Source organism: Lagenorhynchus albirostris, chromosome 20 (genome assembly GCF_949774975.1).
Source record: "Lagenorhynchus albirostris chromosome 20, mLagAlb1.1, whole genome shotgun sequence".
Lineage (NCBI taxonomy): Eukaryota > Metazoa > Chordata > Mammalia > Artiodactyla > Delphinidae > Lagenorhynchus > Lagenorhynchus albirostris.
Window position 1 is genome coordinate 51,125,120 of NC_083114.1, and position 22,076 is coordinate 51,147,195.

General features: G+C 44.1%; 1 protein-coding gene across 10 annotated transcripts in view; it reads right to left on the minus strand.

The window, feature by feature from the left end:
- Positions 1–22,076, minus strand: part of TNRC6C (trinucleotide repeat containing adaptor 6C) — a 126,647-nt gene that overhangs the window by 18,023 nt on the left and 86,548 nt on the right. For 6 of the 10 annotated variants that reach the window (XM_060134945.1, XM_060134943.1, XM_060134939.1 and 3 more), the window contains exons 6-14: positions 16,176–16,391; positions 14,158–14,324; positions 11,131–11,211; positions 9,794–9,851; positions 7,752–7,894; positions 5,994–6,167; positions 4,504–4,650; positions 2,385–2,504; positions 178–261 (exon numbers count right to left, since the gene is read on the minus strand). In XM_060134945.1, coding sequence (XP_059990928.1) covers positions 178–261; positions 2,385–2,504; positions 4,504–4,650; positions 5,994–6,167; positions 7,752–7,894; positions 9,794–9,851; positions 11,131–11,211; positions 14,158–14,324; positions 16,176–16,391 — 1,190 coding nt within the window. The remainder of the gene's footprint in view (positions 1–177; positions 262–2,384; positions 2,505–4,503; positions 4,651–5,993; positions 6,168–7,751; positions 7,895–9,793; positions 9,852–11,130; positions 11,212–14,157; positions 14,325–16,175; positions 16,392–22,076) is intronic. The other 4 variants (XM_060134940.1, XM_060134938.1, XM_060134942.1 and 1 more) reach the window with 3 other exon arrangements.

Here is a 22,076-nt window from a genome sequence, read left to right on the forward strand (position 1 = left end):
CGGGCGGGGACGCGCGGTCAGCGGGTCGGGAGGGCCGCCGGGGCCGCCCTCCTCCCCAGCCCAGGTGACGCCGAGGCTTTCAAAACGGGAGGCTGAGCGAGAGAGAAGCCAGTGACAAGTAACAGGCCAGGGGAGGTGACAGCTAGCGACCCGCTGAGCCACCCGGGGGGCGCCTACTTGTTGCTCCTGTTGTCTCATGGGTCCGGAAACGTTCCGCTGGGCCTGTAGCATCTGCTGCTGGATCTGTAAACGTTGGTACGCCTGTGGACACAGACACAAAGAGAAGCGTCCAGTAGATTATAAGAAAGCCTCAACAAAGGGTTCCACTTCTGTACATTAGTGTAAAAAAAAAGGCACAGATTCTCGGTTCCCTTACCATCCTGTGGTTTAAGCATAGCGTGAGGCATGGAGCTTTTTCAAAAGGAGACATGTTTTTCCAAAGCCTTTCTAGTGCACAGACTTTACAAAGTAACTCAGTCAGTACCCCTGTTTAGTGCTGGTAATGAGGTTTGTCAGCAAATATTTTTCAGTTAATGAAGAGATCAAAATTCTTCCGCTCAATTCATACAAACTAAAAATAAAAAAGAAATGAGGGGAAAATAAAAATTTTTTTCCCCTTATAAAGATGCAAGTTGTCCAGAATGGCTCAGACCATGTGGCAGGACAGCAGTGATCGGCGGCCACAGAACAATACACGTTAAAGGGCTTGTAGCTACCAGGAGCCACGTGTGGCCTTGGTCCACAGGGAGCCTGAGGTCCAGACGTGGCCACTTCTGCCACACAGACCCCGTCCACGAAGCCAGCGAGAATGATCGTCAGATTCTTCCCACCACGAGGCAGAAGGCCGGATCATTTGTTTCGAAAGTTGGCTGAATACTGTAAATTTTTTCTTTACAACATGGATTTTTTTGGGACGTTTTGGGCAAGAGGATTTATTGAAATAGAATCCAAGTAGAAGTAGAGATTATACTACTAGAAATGCCTCATTAATCTGTAAATTAGAGAGGAATAAAATACTTCACTTAAGTGAATCCTTACAGGCTCTAAAACTTAACCTTAGGATGTACTGAAATATCATTTTACCAAGTTTTCTGGAAAAAAAAGTTAAAACAGTGTACATTGTTTTTAAAACAGAGCAGAGTAAACATAATCCAACATTTTCTTGGTATCTTTTACACTACAGAGGTCAATAAAAATTATGTATAAATAAAGGATTCCAGAACATCAGTACGACTGATAACGAGTTCTGTCTCCCGTCAGAATCCAGCCGTCCTCTGTGTTATCAAGGAGTGGAAAGCTGTTTTCCTCTGCAGTGAGAGCTCTAAATAGCATGCTTCTCAGCTGCTCCCCGCTGAGGCCGGCGGTCCCTTCCTGGCGCTGGCGGTAGCACACCGCGCAGGGGCCTTACAGCATGACTGTGAGGCAGCTTGGCTCCCTTTTCCGAGTGAGGTCCAGTCCCGGTCTGGATCCCGTGCCCAGGGCCCTGGGTACTTCACTGCACTGCGGCTTGTCCTAGGTCACCCCCACCCCACCTGGCCACTACCTGGAACCAGACACCCAGACGGTCAGACGTGTGTCTAACAAACGCTGAAGGGTCAGGACTGAGAGCCCAGGGCTCCCCCGTAAGGAAAGGCTGACAGCATGGTTTTGTCTATTGGAGGCTTTTCTCCCTTCATGACTCCTGGTCATTTTCTAGGAGATGAAGCTGTTGGGCAAGACTTCTAAATAAATCAGGTGTCAACGTATTAAAGAAAGAAATAATATACCGGGCCCTTCAGGGAATATAAATTCAGGATGCACCTAGGGATACAATGCCATGGCATTTCATGGTAAAAGCAGTAAGACTGTTGAAAATTAAAAATTCAACGTATGTTAAACTGTAACACTTGCAAGAATTATTAGGCTACATCAGCCTTCCTCAAGAGGGATTCTGAGAAAATCAAGTCCTAATCTCTAAGGCATCTCATCTCTTGTATGTAACGAAGTAACTTTTGTCTTTTGTTTCTAGAATGCTATCTGTGTAGACCAACCCTGGAAGAATTTAGAGAACAATCATGAAATGATTTGTTGGGTTCTGTGGTTCAGATGAGAAAGGCTGGCTGAGAGCTAACAGACACCCTAACTGTCAGATCTGGAAGACTGTGATCACGAAAGGGCCACAGAATCCACAAAGCTCAGTGGACACACCCTTAAGTGAAGAACTTCCTAATTCCTTTAATAGTTTACAAACTTCATGAACGTCTCAACGACATTCCCCGACGTGAAGCAAAGCGTTGCGGCGACTGCTTTTCTTCAGGCGGCGTGCATGTTGCTGGCACATCCCCGAGCTCACGGGGAGAAGGCTCTTCCTCTGTCCTAGAACCCGAGCAGATCTACCTACTCACCAGCTGCAGCTGATAGAGCTGGTTCAACATCGTCATATGCTGAGGATTAATTGGCGAGGTTAATAGTGCAGGGTTGAGACCAATGTTTTTTGCTGCAAACTGCAAAAGCTGTGCTTGAACCTGTTAACAAAAAATGCACCATTAGACATGGATTCTCTATTCAAACATTTACTTGTCTGTGCAGTTTTTTGAGATTCAAAACTGAGTAAATGACAGTTATATTTGTCTCGGTGAACTTCAAAAGCCATTAAAAAATTTACAGACATTTTAACATTAGTAGTTTACATGCTTTTGTGGATAATATGAAAGGAAGAAAGGAAGGAAGGGAGGGAGGGAGGTAAAGGCGGATGGCAAGAAAGAGATTTCTTCCTCCAAATATTTTAGTTACGAATTAACTTGCTAGGGCTCTGGGTTACTCCCATCGGTAACTGGTTTCACGTTCTGTCGAAATGAAGCTAAGTGGGCATCGTTTAAGGGTGGGAGACAGCGAAGGCGTGGGTCTCTGGGAGGAAGTTCAAGCCTCCTCAAAGGAGGCCAGTGTCTACGTCTCACACAGGCGCCCTGGACTAGTCCCCGCAGGAGCTCAGCAGATGGCACCGCGGCCATCTGACCGGGGGGCCTTGTTCCAGGGCAGGCAGGGACCCCTTCTCAAGTTGACACGTTCGGGAAGTGGTCTCCTCCTGCTCGTGGGACCAGCCATTCCTCTCGGGGGGCCCGGCTGCCCAGCCTCCCATGTGGCACGTGCCCTGGTGTGGCCGGCCAGCCCTGACCGCAATGGTCAGCCTGCCTCCCTGCCCAACTGGCATTCACTGCTCTGAACCCTTCAGGGGCTTGGCACTGGCCAGCTCAGTGTTTTCCACGGCGTGCGCTGTACGCTTATCACAGCATTTACACAAGATGGTTTTAGGTAGAGCACAGAAGAGTATCTTTTACAGTCGCCTAACGTGTATTAGAAAAATGTTGCTTTTTCTCTTTACGACAGATATGTTCAGTTTTAAGAATAAATTTATCTAAATTAAGAAGGCAAGTCAACTTAAAGAAAACACATTATGTAACAGTCGTGGGAGGCACACAGATGAGTGACGTTCGGGACACGCTGGCTTGCTGTGTGCGGAAGGCTGCTCTGTCTCCAGGACCTGTCTCTGCTCCTGTGCCTTAGCTGGGGTGGCCATGTCACTAGGCTTGGGCAGTGGGACATGAGTGGAAGCGGTATGTCTCTCGCTTTCCCTCTGTCATTGGGCAACGGCCGAGGCAGAGCTGCTACTTTCTGCTCTGTTGCTTGGGGGCAAATTACTTGTCTGTCTCGTCCGAGCATCTGTATTTCAGGGTGTCTTTGCTGTAGCAGCTTACAGTGTACCCTGTTTAATGCATTTTACTGTAGCAGCTTACAGTGTATCCTGTTTAATGCATTTCACTATTATTTTACCCAGATTTCAGCCATCTCAACTCAGTGCACAGATCTCTGGTCAAACAACCGTGGAGGAATAATTACTTCCAGCGAATTCTATGATTTACCATTTTAATCTATTACTGAATATTCTTTTAAGCGGTAAGGACTGTAACACTGTAATTAAAAACTCAGTCCAAAGTCAAAAATTATGGAAATGTTCTAAAAGTAAACAATATTAATATGAGAAAAAGCTGACATTATGCTTTAGAGCTCTGCAAAACAATATCCTTTTCCTTGATGCTATTTGCTCTTTTGTTTTAAAACGATCTAATACTAAAGAATAAACTTAACTCAAAAGTCTGTGATATGGGCACTATTATATATTGTCACATTTAGTTTGTCACTAAAGCATTACTCAGTCCTTCACTGCTTCTAAGAATTTTCTTTTATGTCCCAAGCAATTTCACTTGCCACTTTCCTCTCTCACTAATCTAGAAGAATTCAATGGGTTCATCCAAGTAATCTTCTCAAGACCAGGACAGAAGTCCCATCCCTGGCATGTGTCACCCGGCAACAGCACTCTGCCGGGGGGAGGCCCAGTCCTGGCCTGTGGGGCGGGGGCCCTGGGGGAGCAGCTCCGGAAATGCCTCCCAGGGCAGGAGGGTGGGACGGACAGGTTAACACGGGCGGGCTGACTGGCTCTCAGTGTAGCGCGGAAGCGGGTCTGACCTGAGGGGATAGAAACTGAGGCACTTGAGCACGGAGACTGGGCTGGGAGGAGCTCAGGGGCTGCACGGGCGGCTGTGGCGGCTGCTGCATGGTCCTCGCTGGGGCTGCTCCGCTGCTGCCAAACATGCCCAGGTTGCCACTCGGTGTCTGCAGGGAGGCGGAGGGCGCGTTACACAGTCGCCCGGGAGCAAGCGGGGGGCAAGGCTGCACCTGCTTCCTGCCGCTCTCAACGTGTACCAAAGGGGATGTTTAAGAAGTGCTGTCTAAACTGGGTACAGATGACAGGAGATCTGCCCGCAGAGCCTGCCTATGTCTTTAAATCACAGAAGCTGCCCACAGAGCCAGTTTTAGGTGCCCCCCGACAAGGCCGTCGTGTTCCAGGAAGCTATAATGACACAGAGCCAGGCACAGGAGCGGCAGGCACGGCTGTGTGGGCACCGTCTGTGCTGGGGTAAAGGGCATCATGTGTGGGGACCACTAACCTGGGAGAACAGGACATTCTCCAAAAGGAAATGTAATTATGATTTCAACAAACCTGAAACTGAATACGTGAACAAGTCCAGGCAGTTAACTTTGTGTTAAATATAATAACTATACATTTGAGCGCTTCTTTCTACTCTCCTGACTGGGTATCTGATCCCCGGGGCCCGCCGGCCAGGCTGCTGACTCCCGACCGCAGAAGAGCTGAAAATGGCACCGCGGCCCGGTGGGCAGCAAGAGACGGCCAGGATCACGCGGAAGGGGCGCCACTGAGAACTGCCGCCGGCCACCCCACATCTCACAGCATCACTGGAAGAGAAGGCTCAGAGCTGTGTGATGTGAGCCTCCCCCAGGAGAAAATCAAGAAGAGCAGTCTGTGGACGGGAAGAGCGTGACGCGCTTCCGTATCATTTCATTCCAGGGGAGAGAAGTGGCACGAAGCGGCCGTCGATCAAAACCCCAGGTCCCTCCGTTCAGGGACGTCTGAGGGTGACTTTCACCTCCCCCAAGAGTGTCAAAGGCAGGGAACAGTGCCAACATCACTCTCTGAAAACCACTGAGAACCTGCAAGAGATGTCACCTCTGTTCTGGGAAAAAGGGGAGAGTATGGTGTTTTCCTGCAGATCAATGCATTTAAGGTTTCGACTGTCAGGAGAGACAGGACGGCACTGCCTGGACCTGTGAACGCATTGGGCAGGTGAAGACGGCTCTGCGGTCCATGTCATTTCACTAGCAGTACTTTAGTACCAAGGGTGTTTTAGTTACATGTAAGAATAAATATAATTTTGAAGCATTTCCTATAACATGGTTAAATTTCAAGAACTGGATTCAATTCTTGACAGCAGTACATCACTTGGAAGGAAATCCTTATAATATTTCAGCTTCCTTTACATATTCAGTTATATTTTCAAATGCAGGCATTAATTAAAAATAAGAAGGTTTGCGTGTCAAACACACTTTCTTAAAGGCAAGTGAGAGAGACCATGGTGGCCCTCTACCAACAGCCTTACCTGTCTAGAAGAATTCAAGTTTTGCATGCCCAGCCCTGAGGCAATCCCGCCCAGGGCCTGATTAGGGAGTGCACTGTTGGAAAGGGGGAGCTTCAGGCTTGGTGAAGGCAAAAATGGTGAAGTCGTGGGCTCTTCCACGAGGCCGCCATCCTGATTGGGGAAAGAAAGCGTGAGCTGTGTGCGGTGCCCGTCCGCACACAAAGCACAAGTTTCCCGGGACACAGAAAGGGATGCGGATGAACAAAGAATTAAAAGATCAAAAATGTGCGGACAGGAAAATGGAGAAATGGTCAAAAGGAAGAGGGGAAAAAGAAAAAAGAGAAACAGGATTAAGATGCTGTTTTCATTTTAACAATTATTTTACAAACACATATCAGCTTATAATATTCTCATCACTACTGACCCTGCCTACGGGTAGGAATCAGAAGAGAGACAAACACTGTAAAAAGTCTTACTTGGAAAACACTTTACAACCATTTTCAAATAAACAGGCTCCTTTTGAGAAGTTATTAGCAAGGCTCTAGGTATACATTAGGTTGAAATCTGCTGACATTCAAATGTTTTTGACCTACAAACAGCGATTTCATATGGTTTAACCTAATAATAAGGTAAACTATAAAACAGACAAAAATCTTGTTATTATTATTTTTTTACATTTATTGGGTGCCAGGTCCTTTGTAAATTTATCTCATCTAACTTCACAACAAACCTGCAGTATTTATTGATAGACTGATTGATTGCCATGCCATGTGGCATACAGGATCTTAGTTCCCTGACAAACTTGTGCCCCCTGCAGTGGAAGTGCAGAGTTTTAACCACTGGACCACTAGGGAAGTCCCCAAACCTGCAGTATTATTTCACATTTTAAAGATACGGAAATAAGTCAGGGTCCCACAGTTAGCAAATAAAAATACAGGGTGTGGAGTTAAACTGGAATTTCAGATAAACTACTAATAATATCTGAGAATAAACATGGTCCAAAAATGATTCATTGTTGTCTGAAATTCCGATTTCTCTGGGCACAGTGGTGCCGGTGCCGGGCAAGGTGAGGTCTCCACTGTGTGGAGTGCTGGCAGAGGACACTGCTAATCTGAGAACAGACGAACTCTCAGCTCTTCTCCTATAAGCTTGCTTTTAGTCTGTTTGTTTGCTTTAAACTTGTCCTTTCTTGCTTCCATTTTTTTTTTCAAGGATGAACATTCTGATTGAGTTTAACGGGATGCTGTTTCCCCCCTCTGAGGTCACACCAATCTGGAGAGGGAGCATGACGATACTAAGGGGAATGAACTGGCGACTACACTTGTTGAAACATCTAAGGGGATTTTCCCACAGACCCCTGCGTGTTCTCTGAAGTAGAACATCCAAGCAAGGGCCATGAGACATGGGTGCCCATGCCTAACCACTTCTAGACCCTTTTTCCTGAGATTAGACATGTAATACATCATTTCCAGTGGGAAGAACTGTGCATATAAAGTAAGACCGTAAAACAGAAATTTGATGGACCCTCGTCTATTGGACAAATTGAAGCAGCCAAGCTCACCTGCTAACATGAAAATCAGTTTTCAATTTCAGTATTTTTATTCCTAGTCCCATCATATGAAATATAACACAACCTCTTTTGAGTTAAACATTCATATATATTAGAAAAATGGGTAAAAGTCACTTAAATGTTATAGCCCAATAACTTTTTAACCCAACACAGTGAAAACGAAAAACACCTCTTGTTAAAAACAAACAAAAAGCCACCTAAACTCATACCTTGTCCAGGAAGGTGGGGCGGTCCGCGGAAGACTCTTTGGAGATCGGTGGGCGGCAGCCAAGGGGCTTGGTGACCATCCCATTGTAGTCGGTCACTCCCAGTCCACGCTTGTCCACGTCCACCTTCTTTTCCAGCAGAGCGCCTGGGGCAAAGCAGACAGAAGCAGCGCTTGAAACGAGACGCCTCGGGGGTCGGCTGCGAGTTCTGAGCACGGACGGGCACCAGCCTACCCCTCAGGGAAGGAGTTAAGACGCTCACCCCCAGAAAACAGGGGCCTCGGGTTGGCTCTGGCCCCTGCTCCTCGTCCCTCGCAGCCACACCGGCCACCTCTGCCACTGTGGGGCTAGGCCCTTCCTCTCCCCCGGGACTTGTCGCCTCTTTTTCCAAAGAGGGCCCTTCCCTGGCTGCCCTGCCTCATGGCCATCGATTTCCACCTGCTGAGTCCCTACTGGCTGTAAGGACCTGTCCGAATGTCGGGGATACAATACAACGCAAACCAGACAGAGTCTGTCCTTGTGCTCTTCCGATTCAGAGACTGGTGTTTGTTCCACTCCCTCTGACTCTGCGCCGCCTCACGGCTCTGAGGAGGCGGGACTAACTCCCTCCAGCTCACACCGATTTCCTGTGTCCGGGCAGCTTATACCACCCATTTGGCATTTGCATGTGATTATAAAGTTGATCCTCATTATTTGTGAATTCCGAGCTTGTGAATCCACCTACTTGCCTAAATATACTTGTAGCCCCCAAATCAATAGTATGGCGCTTTTTGGTCATTTGTGGACACGTGGGGCGGTGAAGAATTTGAGCCCCCGACACACACATTCCCAGATCAGGCTCTCACAAAGCGACAGGTGTCCTTTTGTGGTGTACTTAGGGCTATCTCTGTGCTTTTTGTTGGTCATCGCAGTGGTCCCCATGGTCCCCAAGCCAATGTGCTGTCTAGTGTCCTAAGCGCAAGAAGGCTGCATGGTGCCTGCTTTGTTTAGCAGCTGCTGCAGCAGCGCTGCCCAGGCGGCTGCGTTCAGCTGATGAACAGGGCAGTGCAGCCGGAACAGGGACAGAATGTCACCATCGTGTATAAGGCTGTGTGGGGGGAGCTAAAGTAATGTCTACAGTGTGAGATGAAGCTTCAGAAAAGATGGAAAGTGGCTAAATTTGTGGATTCACAAGATGATAACTTATTTAAAAAAGCATAGCTCACGGCATTGGTGTGAGTCAAAAAGGGAACAAAATCTATGGTCACATTATCCAGGGTCAGGAGGATGTTCAACCCTTCATAGCTAATGCTTTATTATAAAGAAATATGGCACATAATTATTTGTGAGAAATACATATTAAATACGGTGTCTTTAAACAGAAACACACATAAAACAAGGTTATGTGTTGACTGGTTGACAAAAATGCTGTGGCCAGAGGCTCAGACGACCTCAACCCTGTATGTTCCCGAGGAGCAAGGGTTTAGTACTTCCTGATTCAGTGTCTGCAGGGACTTTATAGGACATAAGTACCACGAATGATGCGAATCAGCTGTATTTTACATGTAAACATTTAACATAATTGATATTATTTTTAAAGCAATTCCAGAACTAGGGTTGCTTGTTCCTTGACAGTAACTCTCGTCTCTCAGCCAGCAGGCAATGCTCCCGTGGGGCCTGAGCAAGCCCTGCCGGGCGTGGCACAAGAACAGCTCACTCAGCACCCAATGAGGTGGGCACGTGGTCCCAGTGCCTTTCTCCAAGAGGGTCACTATCTCCCCACTCAAAATAGATGGAGACAGAAAAAATTCATCTATTTGTTGCAAAAATAATAATAAAAAAAAACCCCAAAACAGAAAAAGCAAACGTAGTTCAATGTGGTGTTTGGCCATTTGTTCCCAGTGCCCACCAGTCCTGAGGGACCGGCCCCGTGGCAGGTGCACATCCTATGGGTGGTCTTGTCTCCCCAGTGCGTATTCAACCATTAACCCGTGACTCTGAACATCAAAACTCACAAATTGGTACCTTTAAAAAAAAGTGTGCTTTAGGTATGTCATCTTACTTACTCATGGCCTGGTCAAGATTCATATTATTACTCTTCAAGGCCTCTTCAGCTGGCTCTCTCTGTGGAGGGAAACAGAGTTTTCACTAGGACTGCGTGTTAACAAAAGGAAAAGCTTGTAAAGAGCTCTATCACTATTAACTCAGGGAAGTGATTGATATTAACCTAATATTGTTAGATTTTAGAACTAGAAATACTTTTCTTCCATGTGGTTAGAGAGAAATGTCTTCTAAATAAAAAATACTTGTAATAAGAAAATGTACTGAATTGATTTTTAGAGGGAAGAACTTGTATTTAACACTTTAAACCCCAAATGTCCAGTGCCAGGAGAGTCTTATTTCTGACTCTGTGGTTTAGCAGGGTGAAACCTCTCCCAGGGCAGCTGCAGGAAGTCACAGTAAGAGTCAGATTCTAGGCTCTGCTGTAAACTACTTTTCACAAAAAAATGTAAAGACAACATAACACAAAACACGTAGGTTCATTTTGATAATTATCTCTCTGATTGAAACAGACTAGTCTCGGTGGAGGCCAAAACCAAGCTGGGCATGGTGTTGAAGCACTGCAGGGCCAGTGTGGGCCTATCACCTCACCCGTGGGAAGGCTGGGCCCCCGGCCACGCCCGCACAGGGTCAGGGGCCTGCACCCCACGTGAAGTATGTGGTCCCCTGCTCCAGTCTGGGGCCACTCTAGACCCGTCCTTTAGGGACATCTGCAGCAATCAAAAGGTAAACACTCATTTGAATAAAGATTTGGAAAGAAGACATTTGAAGGGGCTATGTGGCAGACACAGGAGGCACTGCTCATGGTCTGAACTCCTGCCACTGGCTCTTAGGGACTGAAGAGACCGGGAGGCATTTTCAGAAGAAGACCCTAAGATTTCCAACTCTCCCTACACACGATATGAAACTCAGGAAGCAAATAGGTCTGGTTAGGATTCTTTATCTGGACACGAGGGTTTAGTACTTTATACCAAGTTTTCTCTTGAGATCTTGGTCAACGTACTGCATAAACGAATGAAAACTCACTTTTAATTATAAATGAAAAGAAAATATAAAACTGTATAAACCAATGAAAATTAAAAATCACACATCATTTTTTATTCTAAGAAAAGGTTCTCACACCTTTCTTGATAGAAATGATGTGGATCTTTGCTGTAGTTCAAAGCAATGATCCCTAAGCAGAAGCGCCCAGGTGAAAGGGGAATTTACGAGTTAGGTTTTGCCAACAATCTCATCCCCCAAGTCTTCCTTCCGTGTTACACATGACAAAGGTGGGCAGGACACAACAGGGCCATGCAGGGCAGGACACATGGCGGGAGGAGTAAAGTAAGACGCCAGTCACCGGGAAGCCCATGTCTGTGAGTTGTTTGATCAGCCGGGTCATGATCCAGGCCTCGTCCTGCTTGCCAGATGTTTTCATGCCCTAGAACCAAGTGTGGGAAGGAGAAAGTCCATGAGCCACGCTTTAATGCATTTCTTCCAGAAGTGGGAGATGCCTAAAATTCACGTTGATTTACATGTCACCGTGTCTCTGTGTTACCGCTGAGCAATGCTGTGCTCCACATCGCCCCGACAGTATTCGGCGGCTTGTGCTATGAAATGCTTCAGGGTGCTTCTGAGGTTGGCATATGTGTGCAATTTATGGACTTAAAAAAGCAAGATAATTATTTCTTTTCTCCAGAGAATGAATTTAGTTCATCACAAATATGTACCGCTTCCATTATCAAATAATCATAATAAGTGCTCCCTTGAACATGACCCTATAATAACCATATAAAGTTTACTAAAAATTACATGGCTTTTGCCCTTTTATAAGCTTTATTCTAAAAGATGACAAAATACAGGGTGTTCATTCCAACAGAAAAGATGAAAGGGATCAAAAAAACCTATTAATTTTGTTAATTATTCATCGTTTATGGCCTGTAGGGTGGAGAAAAAAAATAAGCGGGGAAATGGCGGTGAGGGAGAGGATGAAGACAAAAGGAGGGAGTCCAGTGGAAAGGAAAGGGCAGCGAGACGGAGAGGGGGCAGCAGGCACCGCGGAAGGGCTGAGCGTCAAGATGTGACCCCTCAAGAATCTCCTGCTCTTCTGCAACGAGGGGGATGTAACAATGCGTCACTACCATACACAGTATTCTTCACAGTGCTTTCAAAACTGAGCCTGCCACAATCACAGGACAGAGCATGTGGGGTGACTGCAAACTAACAGGCTCACTTTCCTCAAGGAAGCGGCTTCTCTAGAGGTGATTTTAATCATTACTCTGTGGCCAGAGCCAGGTTTGCCAAGAATATACAATACTTTAACTTATCAATTTGGTGTTTCTGGTCCCATCATTAACAGGATTATTTGCCAGCCTGATTGTGAAAAGATTTAATTTGAAGTCTGCAATCATTTCTACTCTTTATGAGCAAAAAGCCGTGGTTTTAGTTTCTGGGTTCTGCTTACTGCTAACTGAATGGTTTTCAAATTGAAAAATTTTTGAACAGATAATACATTCACATGATTCAAAAGCAGAAAAAAGGGGCAAATGGAAGCATCTTCTTCCCGCCCCATGACCCATCTGCTGAGTTCTTCTCTCCTTACTCATCCTTCCAGAGAATTTTAAATTCAACAGAGGCCGTTACGAGTACGTGTGTGCCTCACACTCACACACCCATTTTCTCTTCTCTTCCCCTTGCCCCCCAAAAGCGGGGTTGTGCTATACATATACTCTGTATCTTGCCTTTCACTTAGCAATATATTTCGTTGATCTTTTCATATCAATGTTTAGTTTCTTTAAAAAAAACTTTAGTTTTTCATAATACGGATGTAGCATAATTTAACTAGTTACCCCATCAATGTGCACTTAAGTTACTATTTTTTTGCTGTCCCTTGACAAGTAGAAGGTCTGTGTCAAAGTGCTGATGCATCTGTAATTTTGACAGATGACGCCACACTGCCCTCCATTTGGGTTACACTAGTTTACACTTCCACCAGCAATGTACGAGAGTGCTGGTTTTCCTACAGCTTTGCAAAGACAGCATATTTTGGATTTCTGCTGGGCTGAGAGATGAAAAATGGCATTTCTTCATGTTGTTTAAATTGAATTCTCTTTCTGCAAGTCAGGTTGAATATCCTTTCGCACGTTTAACGGTGACTTGTGTTCCTTTTCCATGGATCGCCTGCTTACATTCTTCGCTATTTGTCTACTGGATTACCGGTGGGTTTTTTTTTTTTTAAAAAAAAACCAGTTTCTAGGATCTTTCTCTATTTATCAGGAAGGTCAGTCTTCTCTATGACTTACAAACATTTTTTTCCAGTTTGTTATTTGTCTTTTGACTTTGATGATGAAATTTTCTATCAGGTATAGTTTTTATGTTTACTGAAGTTATAAGCCTTTCATTCCATGGCTTTTAGATTTTGGTCATAGTTAGAAAGGCCTCTTCCTCGCCAAGATAGTTTTTAAAATTCTCTTACATTTTTCCCTTTCATATTTGAATTTGCGATCTACTTGGAAGCTGTCTTGGTGCGCATCTGTGCTGTGGACCTCACTTGATTTCTTCTGGAGGCTGTGCATCTGGGTGCAGAGAACTGAGTCCCTGGGGAGTGCTCACACTTCCTGCTCCCAGGACCCCATTACCTCTCTTAAAAACCGAGGATCCTGGGCTTCCCTGGTGGCGCAGTGGTTGAGAGTCCGCCTGCCGAGGCAGGGGACACGGGTTCGTGCCCCGGTCCGGGAAGATCCCACATGCCGTGAAGCGGCTGGGCCCGTGAGCCATGGCCGCTGAGCCTGCGCGTCCGGAGCCTGTGCTCCGCAACGGGAGAGGCCACAACAGTGAGAGGCCCGCGTACCGCAAAAACAAAAACAAAAACAAACAAAAATAACCCGAGGATCCTAAAGAAGTTTTGTTTATATGGGTTGTATTTATTGATATTTACTGTATTAGAAATTAAAACTGATGAATTAAAAAAACTGTATTAATTTGTTTAAAGATAACCATAACAAAGCCATTATATGTTAATATAACAATGTTTTTTAATGGAAAATAATTATATTTTCTAAAACAAAAATTTTTAGTGAGAAGAGTGGCATTGTCGTACCTGACTGAACATCTCTCTACTGTCCGGCTTCACAGAAGCAGCTGGATTCACCCATCTGTCTTTGCCTTCGCTCTGCTGTGACAGCAATGGCATGTAGTCTCTGGAAAACCCCATTCTACGCTCGGCAGAGACCCGCCGAGAGGGCCTCAGGACCACCAGGGTCCTGAGAGCACTTTGAGAACCTCAGATCTCTCTGTCACTGTTACCTGGAGATACCACCTTGAAACTGAATGTTTTTAAGTACCACCACTGATTTTTAGAGTTTATTTCCTTTAGTGTCACACGCACCTTTTGGAGTCCTTTTTTGGGGGCATTCCCCCAGGAACTGCAGGAGGAGGTGCTTTCTTGGGAAGCGGCGTTGTTCCACATGCCCCCATCCTCGTCTTCCCACTGACCGGCACCGAGGTTCGCATCGTCCCCGCCGCTGCCCCAGCCTTCTTGCATAGATTTTGAAGCTAGAAAGAGAGGGAACACGAACGTATCAGATTCACCATTCCCAAAGCAGACAATGGTGCCCTATAACATCATTTAGGGGGAGGCAGGACAAAAGGGGTGTACATAACCTACCTTTTACTACTTTGTTTCCCTTAGACCTAAGAATTTAATTTTCCCTACTAGAAATGTAATATACATGTATATATGTACCTATTTTTTTCTTCAAACTTCAGCTATTTGTAGGTTGTGCTGTTCCAAACTCCTTTAACCAACTAGAAGTCATTTCAAAGCATGGACATTCTAACAGTAAATCCTGGAGGCTACTGAAGGAGGCAATCTCTGCGTGATATGGAACGGCTGGTAAAATGCAGAGTCCTGCAAAACGTCACTATCCTCCCTGTCACGTGGTATGTCACGTGGACCAGTGCTCCCCCAACGCGACCATACCCGAGTTGCCAGGGGATCAGGAGAAATGCGGCAGGTCTGTGGTTGGGCCCAACAGTCTGCGCTTTTGACAAGCTCCCAGGAGATGCTCCCAGAATGACAGGATGGAGACAGCTGAGGCTATAGGCAGAGGGAGTTTTACAAGTTGAATACTGAGTTTTGATTTCAGGATATTATCTTTCTCCTTTCTTAAAATACAAAGCAATTCTTGGTATAAAAGTTACCCCAGGGCTTCCCTGGTGGCGCAGTGGTTGAGAGTCCGCCTGCCGATGCAGGGGACACGGGTTTGTGCCCCGGTCCGGGAAAATTCCACATGCCGCGGAGCGGCCATACCGCAAAAAAAAGTTACCCCAAATTTTCACTTCCTGGGGAATCTGAAGAAGGACAAAGGTCAGGTGACAGTACTGTTACTAGAGTCCATAAGACGATGAAGACATGAGGCTTACAAGGTGGACAGGCATATAATTAGGCCTCCAAGGACAAATTATTAAAAACAAATATACTATCTCAGTGCCTGAATTTAAATACCCAGGAGCTCCCCATCCTTTAGATGTATAACAAGAAGTAATATAAATGAAATAAATAATCCAGCAGAATGGTTGGTATACAGAGCATACTATCCAGTGTTAACAACGTAACAAAATACTAAAACAATAAAGTTTCATTTTAAGATCTGAGACATTTAATGATGTCCAAAAAAACCACAAGAAACCTGAGCTTCTGCAGCCATGTGAACAATTAATTTTAATATCAGACTTAAATCAGCAAACATATTCATGCTCTTGTCGTAAGTATCACATTGCAAAACAGCCACACGTTACAGGATGCCACTTGGTAAACATGATCTCATTTGTAAGGATGTACATTTTATATGTATACTTATTATACTTTCAGATAATGGGAGGAAAACACAGCATGGTTTTTCTCTTTAAGAAAAGAAAAAGAGAGAGAAGAAGCATAAACCTGGAGAATCTAAAGCAGAATTTTGTTTACTTGAAAGCAAAGCAAGTGTCAGACTGCTGTTAAGTAATGTATGTTTCAAAACCTAATCTCAAAAAGAAAAATGGCCTGGCTTATCCGCCTTGCTCAGTGAAATAGCAAGTTTAAGTAGTTTGAACGGCAGGCAGGAGAACACTGCTGAAGAAGCGTGGAGGCCACTAACCAGCAAGCAGCTATGCTTTACTGCTCTGATCCTTGTATTTATTTTTTTGTAAAAAGGAGAACATGGACTTCTGTTAAAAGCTCCCTTGTGTTCTTGTATCAGATAGGGCAAATATTTCTTTATAGTTTTAGTTTAACGTTAGACTTAAAAATGAGGAAAGCGTCCTAAAACACTAATTCTTAAAATTCAATGAGAAGCATCCCTCTAAACAGACTACCCAGGTCCATCTCGAACCGGCCAACCCAGGGCAGGAAGCACGGCTCACCTGGTTTGCACAGGGTTGGGGCGGCAGCGGGGGCGCCGGCTCTTCCAAACGTCACCGCCGGCTCGGTGGGCTGGTCCCCCCATCCGCTGCCGCTGCTGGGCGGCTTGCCCCATGCTGCTGTGCCATTATCAACCAGGGTAGAAGGGGAGGATGGCTCTCCCCAAGAGTTTTCAGCCTTTGAATGAACATTAGGCATTTCTCCCCAGCCTGACGAAACTGAAAAGGGCACCAGGGGAGAGAGAAAACAATAAAAATGAAACAGAGAGAGAAAGTAAAAATGGTAATTTCAAGTTCAAAATAATTTTGAGATAATCTATCTTTAGGATGGCTTTTAGTAGAAAGCGAAAAGGAGACAATATTGAATCTAATCAGATTTGTTCAGTTTTTTTTTAAGCTGCATTTTTCTCACTCCTGACCCCTACCCACTTAAAAGTCCATTATGTTAAAAACTATTCAATTCACAGTATTTGCAACATGATAGAGTTTAAAAGAATAGTTTAAAAACTAAAGTTTAAGAAGTAGCTCTTTTACTTCTGGTATTATACATAACAACCTAAAAGAAATTTCATGTTACATTAATCTCTTATAAAAAAATTTACAAGTGGCAAATATACACTGAAAATTATTTTTGCTTATCTTTTGACCAACCATCAAAGACATATATCTGGGCAAAGAAATGAGAAGATGGCAGATTAGACATGTACAAATAAAGTAATAATAGAGAACCCAGACAATTCTCAGGTACCAGCAGTGGGCTGAGAAAGAGCTGAGGCATTCATCTTTAAAGACGGGAACAGAGTGGAGGAATTATGGATAAGTGTGGTTCCAACAAACACACTGATTGCAAGTATTTTTTGCAAGAATTTTTCAGAATTCTTCTTTCATTCCTCCACCCAGTCCTGTTGCCATAGCACCCTGATCTGGGACTGGGATGCAATGAAACTAGATAAGGGTCCCTAATGAATCCAGAAGGTTATGGCATCACTATCTACAGGCACAGAAGCGGTCACGAGACCAGGCAACAGTAAGGATCTCCCCACCTTCTTTATACTTTAGTAAGAAAAATATTTTATGTTATATATGCAAACTTCACTTTTTCCGAATCAATCCAAATTCTGATCTTTTTGCTTTTGCCCATAAGCTCACTTGACACTACTGATAGTCACAATGACAGGTCATATCACTTGTAGTCTTCATACAGATACAGCTTCTCGGAGACAGAACTGTGAATGTTTTAAATACTAACTGAAGAATAGAAAGCATAAAATACAAGTAGCCAACCACAAATTTTAAGTTATTTGGTTAAAATATGGATAGTACCATCTCCATTATGAAATTTATTAATTTTCTGACCAGAAACAGCATGTGATCAGCTCCCATGATGCTTTACTCTAATAAAATGCAATAATATTGATTCACAATAAAAGTACATGCAACCTATGAATCATTTCAAACTACAAGCTCTATGCTGAGCAATATATTATGTAAACTATTACCAATATCAGGGAAGTTAGCCCTAATTGCTGTTGTCGGCAATTGCTAACTGTAATATTACCTATAATTACACATAAAACAATAATGCATTTTGGGAGAAGGAGTTTTACAAATCGAAGGGACAAAATTAAATTAGGAAAATTAACACAGATGACAAAAATTATGGAAGTTTGGGGAAGATAAAATAATACAGGTGTTGCTAAAGGCCAATCAGCTATAAAAATACTGATTTACTGTTGGTAATTAAATAACAAACTCACCTAAAATCTGTCTGTCACCCTTATACTGCCATCTCTTTGAAATACAGTACTACAAATTATTTAATTAAGTCAAAACTAAGAATAAGTGTTAAAACCCTGGTAATTATAGTTAAAGAGGTTTTAATTCCTGAGAAAGCAGCAGGAATGTCTACAGAGTATTTTTATATGGAAGGCAAAGGGTCTGCAAGCGGCAGGTTCTAAAACCTTAGAAATAAATGGAAGAAAAGCAAGAAAACAACATTTCCAGTTTACGTTGCTCTCTGGCAAGAAAATAATTTACCTACAAGGCCAAACTAACATACACATCAGAATGAGTGCACCACCTGACAACCGAGAGCCTCTGGAAGAGATGCTAAAAACCCAGGCACACCAGAACGTTTTGATGCAAAGCAAATATTTTCGGTAGCTAGGAGATAATTTTAAATACATACTACTAAAATAAATACGCTCTCCACTTTTAATGTTTATTGCTCAAGTGAATTTGGTATCCCTGTTGTTAATAATTTTATAGAAGTTCTTTTAAAGTTGGGCTTAATGAGGCTGAACAAATTTCTATCTTGCATTAAAACATTGATATTAAAGTTTTAAAAGATGGTCCATGGGATACAGGAGTCATTACCCTCCCAACCTCCCCCTTTTTTTTTTGGCCACACCACATGCGGGATCTTAGTTCCCTGACCAGGGATCGAATCCATGCCCCCTGCAGTGGAAGCACAGTCTTTAACCAGAGAAGTCCCAATTATCTCCCTTCTTCAACTGAACAAACACAGTGCTGGGAATAAAATAACAACAGCAATGAGATGCTACCAGAATATGTAGTTTTCAGTCCATTTTAAATATACAGTAAGTCCCCTACATACGAACGAGTTACGTTCCGAGAGTGCGTTTGTAAGTCCAATTTGTTCGTAAGTTCAACAAAGTTAGCCTAGGTACCCAATTAACACAATCAGCTATATAGTACTCTACTGTAATAGGTTTATAATACTTTTCACACAAATAATACATAAAAAACACGGAAAAAGAAAACATTTTTAATCTTACAGTTCAGTACCTTGAAAAGTACAGTAGTACCAGTACAACAGCTGGCATACAGTACAAGGGGCTGGCATCGAGTGAACAGGCAAGAAGCGTTACTGACTGGAGGAGGGAGAGGAGGTGGGAGATGGTAGAGCTGAAGGATCGTCAGCAACAGGAGACAGAGGGCAAGCTGCACTTTCACTCACTCATCCTGGGCTTGAAATAAAGATACTGTACCACTGTACTCTATACAGCACTGTACAGTACAGTACACAAAAGCACAACCACTTGTAGAGGATGCGTGCACGTGACAATGTACGCCAGACATGTTGTTACCGAACCCAGGTCCGGCTGCTTGCCACTCAAAAGCCAATAAAGAGGCCAGGTTGGTGCAAATGAAAGTTTGCTTTATTTTGGATGCTGGCAACAAGCGGGGAGGGTGGGGAGGGCGGACGCCTGTCCAAAAGCCGACTCCCCCCTCCCCCGACAATCAGGGGGCAACAGCTTTTAGAGACAGAGGGAGGGGGCTACATGTAGAAACAATACAGTCAGCCTGACAGGCATCTTGAAATTGGTCATCAGTGGTCTGACCAGAGTCATCTGGATTGCTTTAGGTACAGTTAATCTTCAGTTCCAGGGTCTGTTCGTTTCCATTTCCTTGAGGCCAGTTCTTGGAATTGTGGCAGCTTATGTCATGGCTACAGCCTGCTCATCATGTAGATAACTTCTGCCACCTGGTGTGGGTTTCACTATCTATAAGACAGCTCACAGGATACGGCTCAGAATACTATCTACAGCCACTGAGGAGGAAATAAAGGTCCTTGACTATGTTTACTGACTAAACTATTATTATTTGGTCTCCTCTGTTTTCCTTTGTTTCTGCATTTTCTCACTTCTCTGATTAAACTAATTCTTTGGCCGAAGTTTTTGCACAGACAAAAGGCAGGCTGAGGACATGGTGGGAGGGGGCAAGGACCCTAGGGTCCTGTTCCGTTTCAATGTGAACTAACTAATGTGATTGGACGTGTGAACGCACATTCACATCTTTGAAAGTTCGCAACTTGAAGGTTGGTATGTAGGGGACTTACTGTACATTCTTTATCTTTCTATCAGAACGGAGAAAACCAGGGTGCCCAAGTGCTGCAGGCCCAGAAGACTGGCGTGAAAATGAGCACAGAGCAGATAAGAGCCCAGGAAACAGAACCTAGAGAAAGAGAATCTTCACCCGACTCAAAGATTCTCATCCTAAGCACTACAGATAGTTAAGCTGGGAGGTGGCATTCATTCGTTATTCTGTGAAATAAGAAATCAACGCTAGCTTGTTCCACGGATGCTACTTAGAGAGTTCTACAAGTGTGACAGGCACTCCTTGTGGGGAAGAAAGGTTCAGTTAAAAAGTGACCAATTACAATTAAGTGAAGGAAAAATAAAGAACTGAAAATTTAATTGATTAGGCATTTGAGCGCTTGCTATGTGCTTGGTATTTTTAGGTACTAACTTAAGTATTAATGAGATGGGAGTTTGTTCATAATGATGGCACGGAAGCCTAATGTAAATTTATTACAATGCTTGGATGGCTACTGGCTACTGGCAATTTTTCTTATTTACTGCAGCAACAATTAATTTTTCACATTTGAAATCAAGATAGGTACTTAGAGTGAAGCTTTATGTGGAAGAGTTTGCTCAGTCAGATGCAAAGCATCCCATAATTTTTAGAACGCCCTGTTTCTCGGGCATTTATTTGACACTTCTGTTCCAAAAACAGGGGAGTCTATCTGAGGGTTACAGATAAGGGTCCTTTTTAAAGCTGACCACGTGGTCTCAAGTTGCACAACAGCCTCTTAGGAAGAGCTGCCTTTGCCCGTCTTACTGAGTCATCACAGAGGGTAGGTATCAGAAACAGAAAAATAGGTTTTTATTTTAGTGCATTAATACCGATTTTAAATGGGCTAACTCTTTCTTATTGATATGCTGTGTAGCGGGGCAAATGGCATCTTTGTCTCATTTTTCTATTCATTTTGAACTGAAGGTACCTAAAGTGAAAACCTTCATGTGTATCCGCAGGACCTGCACTGACAGGCATCTCCTCCTACTTCTTGAGCAGGACTTCTGATTCCCTGGTCCTCCTTCACGTCCAGCCTGACTTACCAAGTCCCTCAACACACACGAAAGTATAAACAGCCTAACCAAACTGAAACCCAAGAAAAATCTCATACCCACACAAAGCATTGATTGCTCACAGCTCATTCCTCTTTCAGTAACTACTGCGTGGTGCTTAAAATAGAATTCCTCTGGCTGGAGGGGTCGGTGAGATCAATTTCTGAGGTTATGGTGTGAAAATAGTCACTCTCTAACAGCATCTTGCTGATTCACTCCATCTGCAGGTGACTCTACTTTTGAGTATCATTTTTATACCAAAGGATGATGAAAGAGCAACTGAGCTTCTAGGACAGGGCGGCTTGCAGGCAGGACAATGTCCTCCAGCTTCTGCTCTAAGGAGACTTAGAGAAACCGCACATGTGTTTTATCTACCTAGCGAGAGGATTCCCAAATCCAATTTCTTCCAAGTTTTAGTTCATCGAATGGGTGATATGCTTCTTCCATGATTAACTCACACAATCTCTGCCTTTGGTTATGTTTGTGCCAGAAAACTAAACGATAAAGCAAATATAATATCATTAGAATAAGAATACAACGCAAAGGCAAGTCTGCTTCTGGCTGGGGCCTCCTCCAACCTCATGAGACAGCTACAGGGATTACCACCGGCACAGCTGAATGCCTGGCCAAGGGTAATGAGACCCATTTCCGAGGAGCTGAGGAGAATAGGTGGATAGGTATGTAGAATACGGATTACAAAATGTTCTGGAATAGGAGCGACATTAGCAGTATTCTTCTGGTTTTCTGATTGACATGTGGCACTATGTTTCACTTCCATCCACCGTGGGAGGACACAGCCCTAGGCAAGATATCATGACCCCACCATGTCACTGGTTTCACTCAGATCAAGCCTATAATGGCCTTCATATTTGACTCTAAATTAACTGGGTAGTTATCTCTCTAACCCCTCACCCCACCACCTCCCAATCCCTCTCAAATTATCTGTACGTCTTAATGAAACCTGACAAAGTTC